Source organism: Acanthochromis polyacanthus, chromosome 23 (genome assembly GCF_021347895.1).
Source record: "Acanthochromis polyacanthus isolate Apoly-LR-REF ecotype Palm Island chromosome 23, KAUST_Apoly_ChrSc, whole genome shotgun sequence".
In the NCBI taxonomy this organism is placed as follows: Eukaryota; Metazoa; Chordata; class Actinopteri; family Pomacentridae; genus Acanthochromis; species Acanthochromis polyacanthus.
The window spans coordinates 15,145,507-15,161,572 of NC_067135.1; the positions used below are offsets into that span (position 1 = coordinate 15,145,507).

Genomic DNA, 16,066 nt, shown 5'->3' on the forward strand with positions numbered 1-16,066 from the left:
ATATATCAAAATTGCTCAAATTCTGTCAAACCTGCTGTTATATTTCACTTAATCTGCATGATTCAAAAGGGCATAAAAGGACTTTTTGTACAAGCGTGATAACTTGTTTTCCTTCTTCCAGATCAGCCTTATATGGCCGGTCATTTACCTCCTCTTCTGGGCCTTCCTGCTCATCTTCTCCCTCTACTCTGAGCCGGTGGTGTGTGGCATCGGCCTCGCCATCATGCTGACCGGTGTCCCCGTCTATTTCCTGGGAGTCTACTGGGACAACAAGCCCCAGTGCTTCGACGCCTTTGTTGGTGAGTTTGCCTATCGGGGGCAACTTTTCTCTGTCAGGGGTTAAACGTTGCACATTTTTAGCACCACAAATGCATCACATCTTATTAGGAAAGTCTAGGCAATACACTAATACAAGACAGGTGTCACATGGTGCAGCTTTTCTTATTGGTAAGCATGAAAAATTTAACTAGCCAGGTGAGCTGTGACCCCATGTCCTCTGAATGTACAGACACAAGCATGTTCTCAATCTTGTTTTGGCAAGAAAAAAAGAGATCCCAATATGCCAAAGCAGGTTTTTGATTCAGTGCTTCATTAAAGAAGCAATAAAACAACAGGATAATAAATGTAACCAAGAAATATCAGCCCTGAAACATCCCCAGCTGATCATTTGCATTAAGAAAATCATTTTTTGTATTATAAGTTTTCTCAAATGTCATGTTTAAATATACAAATGAGGCATTAGTGACTCATATATACAAATTTCACTGGATTTTGGTTGATTTTTTTTGTGAATGTTCGTAAAGAAAATAGAAGTTTTACTGATATATATGTAATCACTTTACATATTTTTAGGATTTTTCTTTGAAGATTTTTAATATTTTTTTGAAAATATTTACAAGAATTTTCTTGCCAAATATGAGGGATTTTTAAAAATAACATTTTTAAGGGAAACTTTTAAGGAATTTTTGGAATTTTCTTCCTGAAGGTTTTGCAAATTTTCAGAAATTTGGGGAATATTTTTTTTCTGAATTTTGGATTTTTTTTCAGGCAAGGAAACATTATTTTTTGGTGCCCATAAATGAGAACAACAGGAGGGTTAAGAAAATTGCCTTTAAAGATTGAATTACAATTGATGCAATTCGTAGTAAAAAAAAATATTTCAATGGATATTATGGACTTTTTTTTTCTATTTGTCTGAAAGAAAACTATTTATCGAAGAAAAATAGCAAAAATAGCCTGCATTACTTTTTATTTTTTAATGCAAAGTTGCACAAAAAATTGGGTAACAAGCACAAAACTCAATCTGACTAAATTGAATTTGACTTTTTTGTTTTATTTTGTCATATCAGATTTTCACCTGAATCTACTCTGACTCTTTCTGTGTCTCTTCCTCCAGATAAAATGACCTACTTGGGTCAGAAGTTCTGTGTGGTCGTTTATCCAGCTGAAAGCAGCAGCAGCGGGAGCGGTGAGGAAGGAGAGGAAATGAAGGAGGCCATGTCTCCTCTGTCCAAGGACGACGGAGACAACCACAAGTCAGCAGACTGCTAAAGCGCACCTTTTTTAACTCTCACCTGCCCCCAGAATAGACGCCGGCGGGTGTGCACACCAACACACACCAGTTTAGAGTGGATTTACTGATCAACACATGTGCCCCCACGCTTTGTCTTGGAGATTTTTAGTTGGTTTTAGCATCAATCAGTATTTTCTGTGCCAAATATAGTAAGAAGTGTTGAAAATAATATGACCCTTTCTGTCTGGGGTCCTGCAAAAGTGCAATACAGAAAGGTTAGCACCTTCCAGCTCCTCAACACATGACATCTAGCCATTTATTTCAGCATCTTCATCATCCTCCCTCTTCCATTTCCACACACTAACTGCAAATTTCCCCCATCAGAGCGCCTTTTTTGAAAGTATTTTTTATTATCAAAAGACTTTTCCTGTGCTGTGATGGCTACAGAAACTCTCGTTTTGTTCCTCTTTTCTTAATTTTGCTTTGTCACTCTTTCAACACACCAAAGCTGCATTTTGATTGTCAAAGCAAGAAAATCAGATTCAGATCAAGTCGTTTAATGCCGTGAAGTCGTACACTAAGACTGTGTTTTGTTTTTCAAGGTGACTGTAATTCTGAAATGTTCCTCTATTATTTTTTTTGTAATTGTGATAATTGCGTATGTCATTTATTGTTTTTTTTTTTAGTTTGAATATGTTAATTCTAGCATTGTTGATAGACTTTTTTTCTAACATCATATTCATCCGGGCCTATTTTTTACTGCGGATGTGTAACACCTGAAAGCCGATGTGAGATCTGTACTTTGTATTGCTAAATGTGCTTGTAAATGGTGAAGTTTTTTTCTGTTGTTTTTTTTAATTGCCTTAATTAGGATACATTCTGTGTTTTAGTACCATTGCAGATGTTTTGACGGACGTGGAGAGTTGGTCAATCCTTATACTTTGGGCTAGTTTTTCATTTTTATCAAAAAAAAAATGTCGAAAAATAACATAAGAAGTGACACTACACAAGTAATTAACCCGTTAGCATGGCAAGTCACGACGCTTTTTAACCACCACATTCGCTTTTTTGTACAAATCCTGACACCGACACATGTGAATGCCTGTGTGAGAAGCAGTTTTTCTTTTGTAAAAAAAAAAAAAAAAGGCATTGATTGTCTTTCATGTCTTACGGTGAAAATATTTTTGTAGCTTACCATCTGAATCATTTTTTGTGCTTTATTTAGCGCCTAGAAATGAGAGCTTTACATAAAAGGACTATTTTTTTGATCCGTACAATTAGGTAGAAGACATTAGTGCAATATTACTGCAGGCACCAGCAAAAAAAACTGAACACGCACCCATGAATGAACTCATTACGTCTGTAATGCAACAGCAATGCATCGATACTCATGCTGCATATTCTATAAACACTCCATATGTATGCTTCAGTTTTTCTACAATCTCTTAGTGTCTCAGGGCATCCCCACTGCCTTCTCCTTATATACACTGCCTAAAACCTCCAGACCGTGAAAACTCCACACATCCAACTGATTGCCTCTTTGAAATCCAGTTTATTAGTGCTAAATGTCTGTACTGGTGCTCTTAGATATTTATTCCTCAGGAGTCTCAATCTTACAAGAGGATGACAGGAGTTCAAGGATTTACAAAAAAAAAAAGAAGAAGAAAGAAATCAAATTATCGACATAGTTTGGCCAGTATTGTGTAGATTGCTTTTGCTGAACTGTAAGGGGAACAGGGTGTCTTGGATGTCTTGACAAGTACAATGATGCGTTTTTGTGCCCGTTATTGTGCATTTACAGTGTACACCAATGTCATGACAGTCTGTATATTGTCTCTTAGTAAATAAAAACCACTGACTAATGTTTGAATTTGTAATCAAAGGCCTCATTTATCAAAAAAAAAAGAGCTTCCTCGATTGTCCAAATTGCAGTAATTTCAAAGAATGCAAGGTTCCATAAGTGATAATAACAAAATAAGACATTTTCCACACTCTTAACCCTCCTGTCTTCATTTACAGGCACCGAAAAGTACTGTTTCCTTGTTTGAAAAAAATCAAAAAATTCAGGAAGAAAATTCCCCAAATTTCTGAAAATTTGCAAAACCTGCAGGAAGAAAATTCCAATAATTCCTTGAAAATTTCCCTTAAAAAATTTTGGCAAAAAAATGAATTTAAAACATTAAAAAAAAATCAAAAAATGAGTAATAATCTTCCAAGAAAATCCTAAAAATATCTAAAATGACTCCATATATATCAGTAAAAAGTCTGATATTTTCTTTAAGAACATTCAGCAAAAAAAACATTTTTTTTTGGTGAATGTTCTTAAGAAACATTTTTAACATTTTTATTCCACCAAAAAATGTTCCAAGATTTCCCAAAAATGTTGAAAATGAGGACATCAGAAGTTTCCCTGTGAAAACATATTTTTTCCCCACATTTTCAAACTTTAAAACAGGTTAGATTTGAACCGCAGGACGACACGAGGGTTAATACACAGCATACACTTTGTGGATCCCACATTTCACATAAATGAGGCCTGAAAACTTTTCCACCTCAGAAATCAAATGTTGCAACTCTATGTGACACAATAATGCAAACCGTGCAGGCTGTAATGTTCAGTTTGAAGTTTAATCTGCCGTATTTACAGCCTAGAATCTGTGTAAAGAAAGCACCACGCTGCAGAGTTTTCTACTTCGTTGCTGCTCGGCATCCTGTACTAAGCTGCAAACTTCAAATCTTGCTTATATTTAGCTTGAAACGGCCTTCGTGTGGTGGAAATTTTAGGTGTTAGTGTGTCTATGCGAATCTTTTCTTAGCAATATAATATCACATAGGATACACTGTGATACAAGTGTTATTTCTAAATCATTTCGTGCACACAGTGGTCTAATTTAACACTGTTTGCAGTCTACCCACCATAATGTCTCTACAACTTAAGTCTATTTTTGTGTTAAAAATGTAATTGTACATATTGGTGGAGAGTGTGTGGCAAGAATAAAAAGAATACAAGTTTCATGTCTCCTTTGTTCAGCTTGTCTGTGAAGGTTCTCGTTCGTCCAGGTCATCTTAAGGTGAAGGCTTTAGTTCAGGAATCTGGACTGAGTCCCAGGTATTTCTTCAGTCTTTTATCACCTTGCTGATAGTAGATACCATCAGCCTTAGCCCCACCTTCACCTCTAGTGGTTAAATGGGACTCTCCAAACCAGTTTTAGAACTGAAGAAGCCGCTCGGATGAGAGGCGAAGCGTCTTCAAGATCACAAGAATAAGTCCAGTTGCCTGAACTAAACCCTTCACCTGAGTTCAGCTGTGCAGGAAATTTTCAATGAATTTATCAGGAACACAACAAGCATTTGGAGCGTTACGTTTATTCTACTGACAAACTAATCCACAGCATAAATCAGTTTCACACAGTTCTGCACACTGGAGGAGGGCGACGTGGAGCTAAGTAAGTGCGTGCTTCTTTAAACCGGAAGTAAGGACTAAAAGCATCCATGTAAACTGAAGCCACTGTTCTTGCAAGATCAGGACATATTATCCATGGCAAATTAAATAAACCATCATCTGACCGATGCCCAGTATGAAGCAGGTGTAAAGCAAGCCATGTGCTCCGTGATTTAGATCGAGAGTTGTGTGAGTTTTTCCTGACACCAAAATTACAAAAGATGTTCCTGACCGACTCCTTTCCCTTTCACAGGAGTAGTTTGACATCTTAGGAAATATATAGATACACACTACCAGTGAAAAGTTTGGACACGCCTTCTCATAGTGGCTTTTATTTAATTATTTTATACATTGCAGATTATTACTGAAGACATCAAAACTACAGAAGAATACATGTGGAATTATGTTGTAAACAAACTGTGTCCAAACTTTCGCCTGGTGGTGTATATATTAGATTTCTTATATGGACTTAGACAAGAAGATCAGCATCACTCTCAAATATGTCTGTGAAACATATCGACAAAGCGAAAGCCAGCAGTCTGTTAGACTGGCGCAAAGACTGGAAAAAGCTCTGGCTTTGTCAAACGGCAACAAAATGAGAATACGAGCAGCTCCTCGGCTCACTATTTAACACATGATAACCTGATCGTCTTGTTGAGGAGCACAAACTCCAAGTGTAAAGCTCACGAGTAAAACAATTTGCTGTGAGTTATGTATGAGACTGGTGGTTAACTGGCAAATGCCTGGAGTGTAGAACTCCTAAAATTTCAGTTTTAAACATTGTCAGATGAAGCAAACATGAAACAACATGTTAATCAGTGAGTTCTAGAGGTGCTCGTAGGTCTGATTTGTTAACTTCAGGCACAGCTAAGAGGTTGTTTTCAGTCTTTCAGGCTTTCAGTCTGAGTTGTATGAACCTGCTGACATCTATTTTAACACACAGACAGCAAAGTCATACTAGTCTTCTCATCTGAAGGGAGGATTTCTCAAACTGTGGAATCGTTCGTTTTAATATGCTGTTATTCATCTATAACAAATCTAACTGAGCTACATCAGCACTTCTCAAGATAAAATGACTTCTGAGTTGCTGCAGCAGCTTCAGGTAATTACATTAACTGGGGCAATAAGTGAAGGACAAAACACGTTCATGCGTGTTTTGGACCCAAAAAAAATTGTGTCAGGCCGACTTTCAAGGATTTGTTTGCCTGAAGCAGCTTTAAACTACAGTTACTTCTGTTTTCTCATCACTGGAACAAAGATAAATAACCGCTGTGAAACTCTGAAGACACAAGAAAGGCTCGAAGAGTGTACAGAAGCTTTCTGTAGCAGTTAAATTAGCTCTGGGTTCTGAGCCGAAGCTGTTTATTTTTTTTTAGGATTTTGGATATCTTTACTGCTAGTGCAGTTCTAACATGTGATATTACAGTAGGGGAGGTGTTTGCAGCCGACAGACTTTTTGGCTTAAGAGAAGAGGCTGCCAAAGTAGAACCCGGTCTGATTATTTCTACCAGTGGCTCTGTGGTGCCTACAATCCCACCTGGTGATTCTGCAACCGCTGGCTGTGTCTTCAGTGTACTTGCTTAGAGTAGGCATCGCAACAGCTAAGGCATGTTTCGTAGTGACGGCTACAGAGCAGGTTCAGAGCAGAGGATTCTGGGATGGTAGAGCGCGAGTCCTCCTCTCAGGGCGAGTACCAGGTGTAGAACAGAGCCTCCCTGGATTTTATAGTCCGCTGCCGTTTTCTCATCGTTCCTGAGGATAAACAAAAGGCATGAGAAGACATTAGATCAGCAGCTGCTATAAAAAGACAACGTACGGTGTATTGGGCCGTCTGTCATGTTTGAGTCAGTAAACTGAAAATGTCTGGGTTGTAAAGAAATCACAACATTTGCAGATGTCATTTTGGGCTCTAAGAAACACATTTTCCCCCATTTTCTTACATTCACTGATTAAAAAAACTAATCAAAAAATTGAGAAATGAACCAAGAAAATAATCGACAATGAAAATGACACCAAATACTCACTGTGTGGTGGGTTATTAGCAGTTTTTACGCAGTTGTATTATGTATATTATATCACATGTTATTACATTTACAGTTTCACCTGGATGCAATACAGCTGGTACTGAGATAAACTAACTATCTTCCATCTTTCCCACCATGTCTGTAGACTTCATCCCAAGCAGATTTGTTTCTTGGGATGAATGATACACAAAAAAAAATCAAGCTTTTTGCAATTATTGTAACGGGCATTGCGATACATGTGAGTCACAGTTTTAGTGGGATTGGTCGTTTTAGGGTTTCTATAGAAAAAGATTTGGTGATTTTTACTTCAGTCTGTACCAAACAAAAATGCTCCCTTGCATCTGATGGATATAATTTGCAGGATGAGGCGACACTATGTTGTGATACAATTTACTTTTAGCAAAAAATTGCAGCTTTTGTGGGCTGCATATTGAACTTGAGCATACTGTGACAATATTTCGACGTACAGCTCAGCTATATTTCTTTCTAGCAATTATACAAATCTCAAAAAACAATATCTCAAATGCATATTCTCATTTAAGTAAAGACTAATTCATTCCCAATAGCAGATGGGTGCTGTGGGTGTGTTGCGTTCATGAGCATTTACTGCAGCAGGATTATGCAGCGTTTGTGTGATTTACTTAAAATAAACTACATTTTATTGTTTTAGTAAAACAACTGTCACAGAAGAATATGCAGGCATTTGGCAACCACAGTCATTCCTTGCTAGCAAAATAAATTAATTGTCTATGTATGTTCTTTAAATTAAATTTCTAACATATCTGCAGCTTTATCCTTTGATTTAAAAAGTGTATTTTGATCTTACATCTGTTTTCCACTGTAGATTAACCTCTGCTGTTGAGGAGGGATCCCCTCTTTCTCCTCCACTCTTTCTTTAATCCGCTCCACCTGGATGGAAATGACAAAAAATACTGCAGTGTTTTCTGCAAACAGCACAAATTAAGATATAAAAAACACCATGTACCTTATCTGTGGGCTCTATATCAATCTCTATCTCCTTGCCAGTGAGCGTCTGTGATAAAAAAAAACATTTTAGAAATTAATGTTAAGCAGATTATGATACCAGATACAACAGATTATTCAATCAGTCATAACCGCCATTAAGATGACTGGCTAATCGTAATGTTTGATATGCCTTACCTTCACTTTAATCAGCATCTTTGTTCACTTGTTTCTAGAAACTTCACTGGAATGGGTTCAACAATATGATAGTATGTTAACTAAATCTGCATTCCACTGCCTATTCGAATAAAAATAATGTTTCAATTGGATATTTTGGTGAGCAAACTCGATATTCCTCCTCTTTCTGAATTTCAATGGGGGTGTTTCCTGTGTTTCTCACTAAATCCCACCGCCTCCTGGTTTCTGTGTCGACTGTTCCGCTTCACTTAAACTCGGGCTACTTTGCTAATTTAATAAACAAGAAAGAGCAGAATTTCGCCTGAATTATCTTACTTTAACGCAAATACCGCCTCAACTAAAAGCAACCCCAAATTTAGTAGCTAAGCACCTAAAACAATCTTTACGACATCAGCGCAACGTGATGTAAAGTGGGTCTCACATTTGTAGTTTTTACCTGCTTGTCGTCTACAGGCTGGGCCGCTTTAAAAACTACAAGGCGGCTGTCAGTTGGTGTCCGCCTCCCAAAAGCTTCCCGCGCTCTGAGTGGAAGGAAACCGCGAGGCAACAGCAGAATCAATCATACTTTCCTAACGGTAAATACTTTCTTTTGCTACATACATACGACATTTCATTCGTTGAATAATTACAATCTTATTGCGATGCTGCAATGCTAATAAGGTGTATTGAATTTAGCCACTTTAAGCTAGTGTAACCTTGAATTTTGACATCCGCACTTAAGAGGCAGCGCTGTTCTGATGTTTGCAGTATGGTTAAGCATTTGGACACTGCTAAGCTAGCTAAACGGTCACTTATTACGTCTTCGCAGCCTAGTAATGACAAATATGGCAACTTTAAACTCATATTTGAGTGCGAAAATGATGTTAGGCTTCGTGTTTCCTCCGAACCCTAAATGAAACCATGCCTGCTTGTAATTACTGCTATTTTATGGCCATATGAGTGTATGAAGCGAGGAAGAAAGCCATTTTGACACCTGTCCTCCCTCTCTTTCACACTCACATTACAGGACAGCATTTTCTTTTTCTGCTACACCACCGCTACAACTTGTGTCCGAGATGCCTCGCATTGAGAATGACATCAAGCTGGACTTCAAGGATGTCCTCCTCCGGCCGAAGAGGAGCACACTCAAGTCCCGGAGTGAGGTGGGTTATCCAGCTGTGGATTTTTTCCACGTGAGGATCGACTGACCCAATTACAGATGTTTCCATTTTCTCAAACCTTTAGTTTTCACTGGGAAATCATGGACATGTGGTTGTTTTACCAGCTGCTGAGAGAATGCAGCACTGAAGTCATGAACCTGCATCTGTAAAATGCTCTGTTCTTCTAGTAAATGTGCTAAAATACACATTTTACCAGTTAGTGGAATAAATCTGTAACAACACTGAGGTCTTGCTGTCCTTGTCTATTTCAGGTGGACCTGATGAGGAGCTTCACGTTCAGGAACTCCAAGGGCAGCTACAGAGGGATCCCCATCATCGCTGCTAACATGGACACTGTGGGGACCTTTGAGATGGCCCTGGCTTTGCATCAGGTATGCTTTGCATCATATGGGGTGTGTAGTATTTTAATTATTAATTATTCTGTCGTATTTTCCCCATTAACCAAAGCCTTAGATATCTTGTATTTTTCCACAACCCAAAGCTATCCAGTTTCCTGCCTTAGTGGAGTAAAGCAACACCACTTTATTTGCCCAAGTGCAAATATTGTTTCTATGTCACTGGTAGGAAGTAAAGATAGTAGTCAAGCAAAAGCAGGTTAATTGAACCTAAGCTGTCAACACTAATGCCTAATAATCCCTGTATTACATAGCAGTCAGATAAATAAGATCAGGCCCTAGTTCTGTTACCTGTCTTCACTAAAGACCAGATTAAAAATAAGAGGAAACCTATCTTTTCTGATAATATTTTCCAGATACCATAAATTAAATTTAGTTGGTTTCCATGTGGGCTGCAGAGTGGTATAGTGGTTAGCACTTTCGCCTTGCAGCAAGAAGATCCCCGGTTCAAATTCCGGCCTGGGCCTGGGATCTTTCTGCATGGAGTTGCATGTTCTCCCTGTGCATGCGTGGGTTTTCTCTGGGCACTCCGGCTTCCTCCCACAGTCCAGAAATATGCTGAGGTTAATTGATGACTCTAAATTGTCCATAGGTATGAATGTGTGTGTGATTGTTTGTCTGTACATGTAGCCCTGTGACAGACTGGCGACCTGTCCAGGGTGTCCCCTGCCTTCGCCCGAGTCAGCTGGGATGTGCTACAGCACCCCCGCGACCCAAGTGAGGATAAAGCGGTGTATAGAGAATGAATGGATGGATGGATGGTTTCCATGTGGCATCTTTACTTTTATCCTTGTAATCATAATGAATAACACACTGCTGACTGCTACTTGTCCTAATTCACAATCTTGATGGCCCTTTGAGGCAGGAAAGGATGAAAAACACTTTCAGTGCTGAAAAAAAAGACACAAACATAATTTTCTTTTTGTTGAATTCATAAGAGGTTCCCCTAGTGGCCGTTTAATGTCACTGCACCATCTTCACACAACCGTCTGAACCAGAATTTTACTCTTACATGTTCTCCTGCATGAAGATCCTTATTAATGTGCTCCTCTTTGTTTCTTCTACCAGTTCACTCTCTTCACTACGATCCACAAACACTACTCAGTGGACGACTGGACGGAGTTTGCAGCAAAGCATCCTGAATGCCTGGAGGTGCCTAAACGGTTCATTATCATGTCGTCTGTTACTTAGTTGAGCTTGTTAATGGTGGAATTTACTATGAGAAAGCTCTGTAACTGCTCTGTTTCTTTCTCAGAGCGTAGCAGTCAGCACAGGGACCGGCGAGGGCGACTTTGACAAGATTTCAGCCATTGTGGCAGCAGTGCCACCGCTGAAGTACATCTGTGTGGACGTGGCAAACGGCTACTCTGAACATTTTGTCCATTTTGTCAAAGATGTCAGGCAGAAGTTCCCGTCACTCACAATAATGGTCAGTAGATATCTGGTAATGCCTTTAACCTTCGTGTCGTCCTGCGGGTCAGATTGACCCGTTTTAAAGTTTGAAAATGTGGGGAAAAAAAATATTTTTACAGTGAAACTTCTGATGTCCACATTTTCAACATTTTTGGGAAATTTTTGAAAATCTTTTGGTGGAAAAAAAGAAATGTGAAAAATGTTTCTTAAGAACATTCACCAAAAAAATCGATTGATTTTTTTTTTTTTTTTGCTGAATATTCTTAAAGAAAATATAAGAAGTTTTACTGATGTACTGTATATGGAATTGTTTTAGATATTTTAACTCATTTTTCGGAAGATTTTTACTCATTTTTAAAAAATATTTACAAGAATTTTCTTGCCAAATTTGGAGGATTTTTTCACTTAATTTTTAAGGGAAACTTTTAAGGAATTATTGGAAATTTCTTCTTGAAGGTTTTTGCAAATTTTCAGAAATTCGGGTATTTTTTGCTGAATTTTGGGATTTTTTTCAGACAAGGAAACAATATTTTTTGGTGTCTGTAAATGAGGACAACAGGAGGGTTAAACTACAGTGTGTGGAACCAAACAACTAGGATAAGGAATTAACAAATTGTGTGTTTTGCTCAGGCAGGAAACGTGGTGACAGGAGAGATGGTGGAGGAGCTGATCCTCGCTGGTGCTGACATCATCAAAGTAGGCATCGGACCAGGTGATCACAGCGTCACACACTGTTCCTTCTTACTGTCACATAATATTAGCTTTAGTTTTGGGTTGGCCATGATGTTGCAACTGAAGAAGCCGTCATGACTTGACAGATTTATCCGATACATTTGTAAATGCATCACACACGCTTTTCTGTGTCTCTACTGGTAGGCCTTCATGTTTGCTACAGACACCAAACTGCTGTTTCCTGTTTCATTGCAGACTAGTCATCTCTTGACTGTGTCTCTTCCTCTGCAGGTTCTGTCTGTACCACCCGCAAGAAGACAGGCGTTGGCTACCCTCAGCTCAGTGCTGTGATTGAGTGTGCAGATGCAGCCCACGGCCTGGGTGGCCACATCATCTCTGTGAGTGACTTTGTGTTTTAGTAATCCAATCATGAAAATAGAATCTCTGCACAGTCACTGTCTAGAAGTACTGTTGAGGGAATATTAAGAACAAGTAATCTTTGTGGTCCGGGTTTTCAAGGAAATTTGTTTGAGTTGTAACCCTGAGAAAGTGCAACCTTATCTTTTGCTCCTGACTAAACAGTAACACTCATAACATGTTTTTTTTTTTGTCTTTTCCTTTCTCTTCTCTTCTCCGTCACAGGATGGGGGATGTACCTGTCCAGGAGATGTCTCAAAGGCTTTTGGTAAGTCTAAGCACTTGAATACCAACTATTTTAAAAACGCTTTCTGTTCAAACAGGCTTGTCAGTGTTTGTTGGGCTGTTTTTGTGTGCCTCTCAGGTGCTGGAGCAGACTTTGTAATGCTGGGTGGCATGCTGGCTGGGCACTCAGAGAGTGCAGGGGAGATCATTGAGAAAAACGGCAAGCGATACAAGCTGTTTTATGGCATGAGCTCCGACACCGCGATGAAGAAACATGCAGGAGGCGTGGCTGAGTACAGGTCAGTGCCGGTTGTTTTGGTATACAAGAGAAGAAATATCTGTTTTATGGTCAGTGTTTGACATTTCTTCCTGTGAGAGTAATTCTTTCATTGTGTGTTTTTTGCTTCAGAGCGTCAGAGGGGAAGACGGTGGAAGTTCCTTACAAAGGTCCCGTGGATGAGACAGTACGAGACATCCTGGGAGGGGTCCGCTCCACCTGCACCTATGTTGGGGCCGGCAAGCTGAAGGAACTGAGCCGCAGAACGACCTTCATCCGGGTCACCCAGCAGCTCAACACCGTCTTTGGAAACGACAGCTGAGCATCCAGATCGGACTTCAGATGGAAACAAGTTTGCAACACTGCCTGTCTAACTCCAAGATGCTGCTTGTGCATTGGTCATGTGTAAACACAAGCGAACAGACACGTCTAGGCACCCTTAAACACTGTCAGTTTAATCCCCATTAATAGCTTTTTTGGTGCAAGTTTAATTTGTGTGACTTGAAATGTCATGCAGTTTTAGCATTTAATGTTGGACTTTGTTCACATTAACGGAAATATTTTTAGCACACAGACTTCATGTCACATTTGACTCTGAATGTTTTACTTTTTCTTGAAGCCACCGACTGTTACAGTGGCCAACATGTCTCTAAACAGCAACATGTAAGCGAGAGCACTAACTCTCGAGCTCTTACGTTCCAATGCAAAGTCCTTAGTCGTTCTTCTTACATCCATGCAAATATGTGGCTGTTTGGAAACAGCATCTTCAACATTTCTCAGTGCTCTGTGCCGAGATCATACTCCAAGCCTTTGTCAGCAACATAGAAAATTATTACAAATGTCTTAAATTATTTATAAAGCCTATATATGTGCAAATATATGCAACTGCTGTAGCTAATTAGATATTTTTTCCTCGAAAAATCAATCATTCCATTACACTTGTTTTGCACTTTAATGATTTTAATTTGACAGTCTAACATTAGTCTGCCTTGCTGTCTCATAGAAAAGTTCTGAGACTTCAGTGTTGTACATTAGCACACTGAGTACAAGTACAATATGGGAGTACAGACGGTATATAGTAATGAAGTGCTGAATTCATAGCAGAGGTGTTATTAATACGAGTATACTTGCACCTTTTGTATTCCGTGGCTCTAGCTGCTCTGTAACGATACCAAAGTTTGCGTTGGTTTATTTCCTACACATTCAAAGCTTCATTTATCATTCATTATAGCTGTTCAAGTTATCAGTCATTCCTTGGGAGTTAGTTTTGGATGTTTTTTACCATCAGTTCTGCATGTAGTTAAATTTTCCAAAATTAATGTAGTTGCTTCATTTCCAGCTGTTTTTATGTGATGGATGTTGTTTCATTTTCTTATTGTCACCCATTGGTCTTGTGAGAAAAAAAGGACTGTTTTTATGTTGCCAAAACATGAAATTAAAATGCTGGGTTGTTTCTTCACATTTTATCCAGTCAATAAAAAACATTCCACATCTGATAATTTGAATGACTTTATTGATGATCGTCATTTTCAGTGTATATACATATGTGTGTGTGTATATATATATATATATGTATATGTGTATATATATATATATATATATCAAACATGCATTTTTTTGCTTCTTGCTATTCTGACTTCATAAAACCAAAGCAAAAAATCCTGTATGTGTGGATAATGATGCATTCACAACCAGTAGATTGAGACAAACACCTGAAACTGGCAACCAGAAAAAAAGACACAAAACTGACCAAAATTACTGTTACAAGTTAGTTTCTACATTAGAAGCAAATCCCACAACAAAATAATGAATATTATTTCAATAAAAAGACAAGATATAATTTTCCTATTGACGAGTGTTTGATGTGTTGTTGATACACTTAAACTTTTATCTCAGGAGTGATGAATAACAATGTATTCACTTGACAGCAACCACCAATCAGCTGCATTAATACTCATCAGAATCTGTATTGCAATCCCACCAATTAGAAAAGCTCACAAACTACCTCTGTAATAAATGGCCTACCAACAGCTTGTCCACAGGAACAATTTGTCTGGTAGGAGCCTTGCCTTCTATTGTAGTACCCATTTCCATCCCGGTTGTAAACAGTCCCACATGAACACTTCCACAGCTGCTTGGTCACTGCTTGTTCCTTTCCCAGTTGGACAAATGGGACCAGGTCCCAGGTGTTGAGGCTCATCATAATGGTGAATATTTCTTCCCTACGGTGCCGTCCAGTTCTGGTGAAGAAGGACAGCGTGGAGGCAACAAAGTTCCAAAACACCTCCACTGTCTCAGGTCGTGGTTGGTCCTCTTCTCCATTCTCTCCCTGATATGTGATTAAAGAGGAAGAAACCCTGAGTTTCTGTCCCGTTATGGTCGTGATAGTTTTCTGCAGCCCCAAATCTTCTGATGCGTCAGCACAATCATCTAGTTCTGTTGTTACAGAGCTCAGCTGGTTGTCTTGGCAGGACAGTCCAAAGACAGGTCCATTTTTCACGTTTCTTGCAGACTGTTTGTCACACAAGCCAATCATCCAGTCAGATTCTTCAGGAAGACTGACCACCCACTTCTGAAAGTTGGGAACTGTGTGGGTGCCACAGATTAGCAGAGTGGCAGAGCAGTTCCCCAGCCAGCTGTTGTAGAAAACTTTTTTCTTGTCTTTGGACAGTGACATGCTAGGACCTGTAACCTTCAGGTCAAAGGTCAGGTCTGAACCAGTGCCAAAAATGTCCTGGTGGTTTTCAGGGTCAACCAGAGTCAACAAAGATCCCCAGAAGTGGGACGCTTGCTCCATCATCTTTTCACCGCCCTCTACTATCTCCTCCACCAGTTTATCTCGATGGCTGCCAGGCTCCAGGCCTTTCCTCAGATCCACAGCTTTGGCCTTCTCCACATCCTCATGCACCTGAGAATACATCTGCAGGAACCTGAAGGTGTCCTTCTCCTTCTGCGCTGCCTGCATGCTGCTCTTGCTGGTTTTAATCGACACCATGCGAGCCGACACTGAACTCTGGACGCTGCTCAGAGAAATGTCACGCAGGTTCGTCACAGCCTCAATCAGACGCACACTACAGCCGCCCAGCTTCTCTCTCTCACTCTTCTCCCACTTTTCCAGACTCACGTTCTCATCGTCTGCTTTCACCTGTAAGGCCTCCTGCTCTGCTCTCAGCTTTTCCATCAGCTCTTTGTGGGCCGTGGAGAAGGTCTTCATGTTGTGCAGGCGGTGCTGGTCTTCAATGGCACAGGAAACACACACACAGGTCATGTCATCCAAGCAGTAGTACTCCAGGAGTTTGCCATGCTGAGGGCATTTAGTAGTTCCACATAAAGCCATGGGCTCCGTCAGAGGATGAGTCTGCAGCAA

General features: G+C 39.5%; 3 protein-coding genes across 5 annotated transcripts in view; 2 read left to right on the forward strand and 1 right to left on the reverse strand.

The window, feature by feature from the left end:
* slc7a8a (solute carrier family 7 member 8a) overlaps positions 1 to 4,528 on the forward strand; it is a 29,746-nt gene extending 25,218 nt beyond the window's left edge. For both annotated transcript variants that reach the window (XM_022200769.2, XM_022200770.2), the window contains 2 exons: positions 122 to 299; positions 1,397 to 4,528. In XM_022200769.2, the coding sequence (XP_022056461.1) occupies positions 122 to 299; positions 1,397 to 1,551 (333 nt within the window). In that variant the 3' untranslated portion in view covers positions 1,552 to 4,528. The remainder of the gene's footprint in view (positions 1 to 121; positions 300 to 1,396) is intronic.
* A 331-nt stretch (positions 4,529 to 4,859) lies between these two features.
* On the reverse strand, positions 4,860 to 8,372 carry nedd8 (NEDD8 ubiquitin like modifier). The gene is made up of 4 exons (XM_022200773.2): positions 8,141 to 8,372; positions 7,965 to 8,012; positions 7,806 to 7,888; positions 4,860 to 6,707 (listed from the first exon to the last, which is right to left on the reverse strand). Exons 1-4 carry the CDS (start codon positions 8,156 to 8,158, stop codon positions 6,581 to 6,583), a joined length of 276 nt encoding a protein of 91 aa, XP_022056465.2. The 5' UTR covers positions 8,159 to 8,372; the 3' UTR covers positions 4,860 to 6,580.
* A 242-nt stretch (positions 8,373 to 8,614) lies between these two features.
* Positions 8,615 to 14,198, forward strand: gmpr2 (guanosine monophosphate reductase 2). 2 transcript variants are annotated; one of them, XM_022200771.2, is made up of 10 exons: positions 8,615 to 8,715; positions 9,136 to 9,282; positions 9,552 to 9,671; positions 10,764 to 10,847; positions 10,951 to 11,124; positions 11,739 to 11,820; positions 12,072 to 12,178; positions 12,423 to 12,465; positions 12,562 to 12,721; positions 12,832 to 14,198. In XM_022200771.2, exons 2-10 carry the CDS (start codon positions 9,196 to 9,198, stop codon positions 13,019 to 13,021), a joined length of 1,047 nt encoding a protein of 348 aa, XP_022056463.2. In that variant the 5' UTR covers positions 8,615 to 8,715; positions 9,136 to 9,195; the 3' UTR covers positions 13,022 to 14,198. The 2 variants fall into 2 exon arrangements, with proteins under 2 accessions (XP_022056463.2, XP_022056464.2); XM_022200772.2 differs by having other exon boundaries at positions 8,625 to 8,715; positions 9,147 to 9,282.
* Positions 14,199 to 16,066: the final 1,868 nt, after the last annotated feature.

Bases quoted from the DNA above. Each gene is read 5' to 3' on its own strand.
- nedd8 (XM_022200773.2), bottom strand. The intron at 7,889-7,964 runs GTACATGGTGTT...ATTTCCATCCAG, and splicing joins ATATAGAGCCCACAGATAAG to GTGGAGCGGATTAAAGAAAG. The intron at 6,708-7,805 runs GTAAGATCAAAA...GTTTATCCTCAG, and splicing joins ATCTACAGTGGAAAACAGAT to GAACGATGAGAAAACGGCAG.
- gmpr2 (XM_022200771.2), top strand. From the start codon at position 9,196: ATGCCTCGCATTGAGAATGACATCAAGCTGGACTTCAAGGATGTCCTC. The intron at 11,821-12,071 runs GTGATCACAGCG...CTTCCTCTGCAG, and splicing joins CAAAGTAGGCATCGGACCAG to GTTCTGTCTGTACCACCCGC. The intron at 12,179-12,422 runs GTGAGTGACTTT...TCTCCGTCACAG, and splicing joins TGGGTGGCCACATCATCTCT to GATGGGGGATGTACCTGTCC.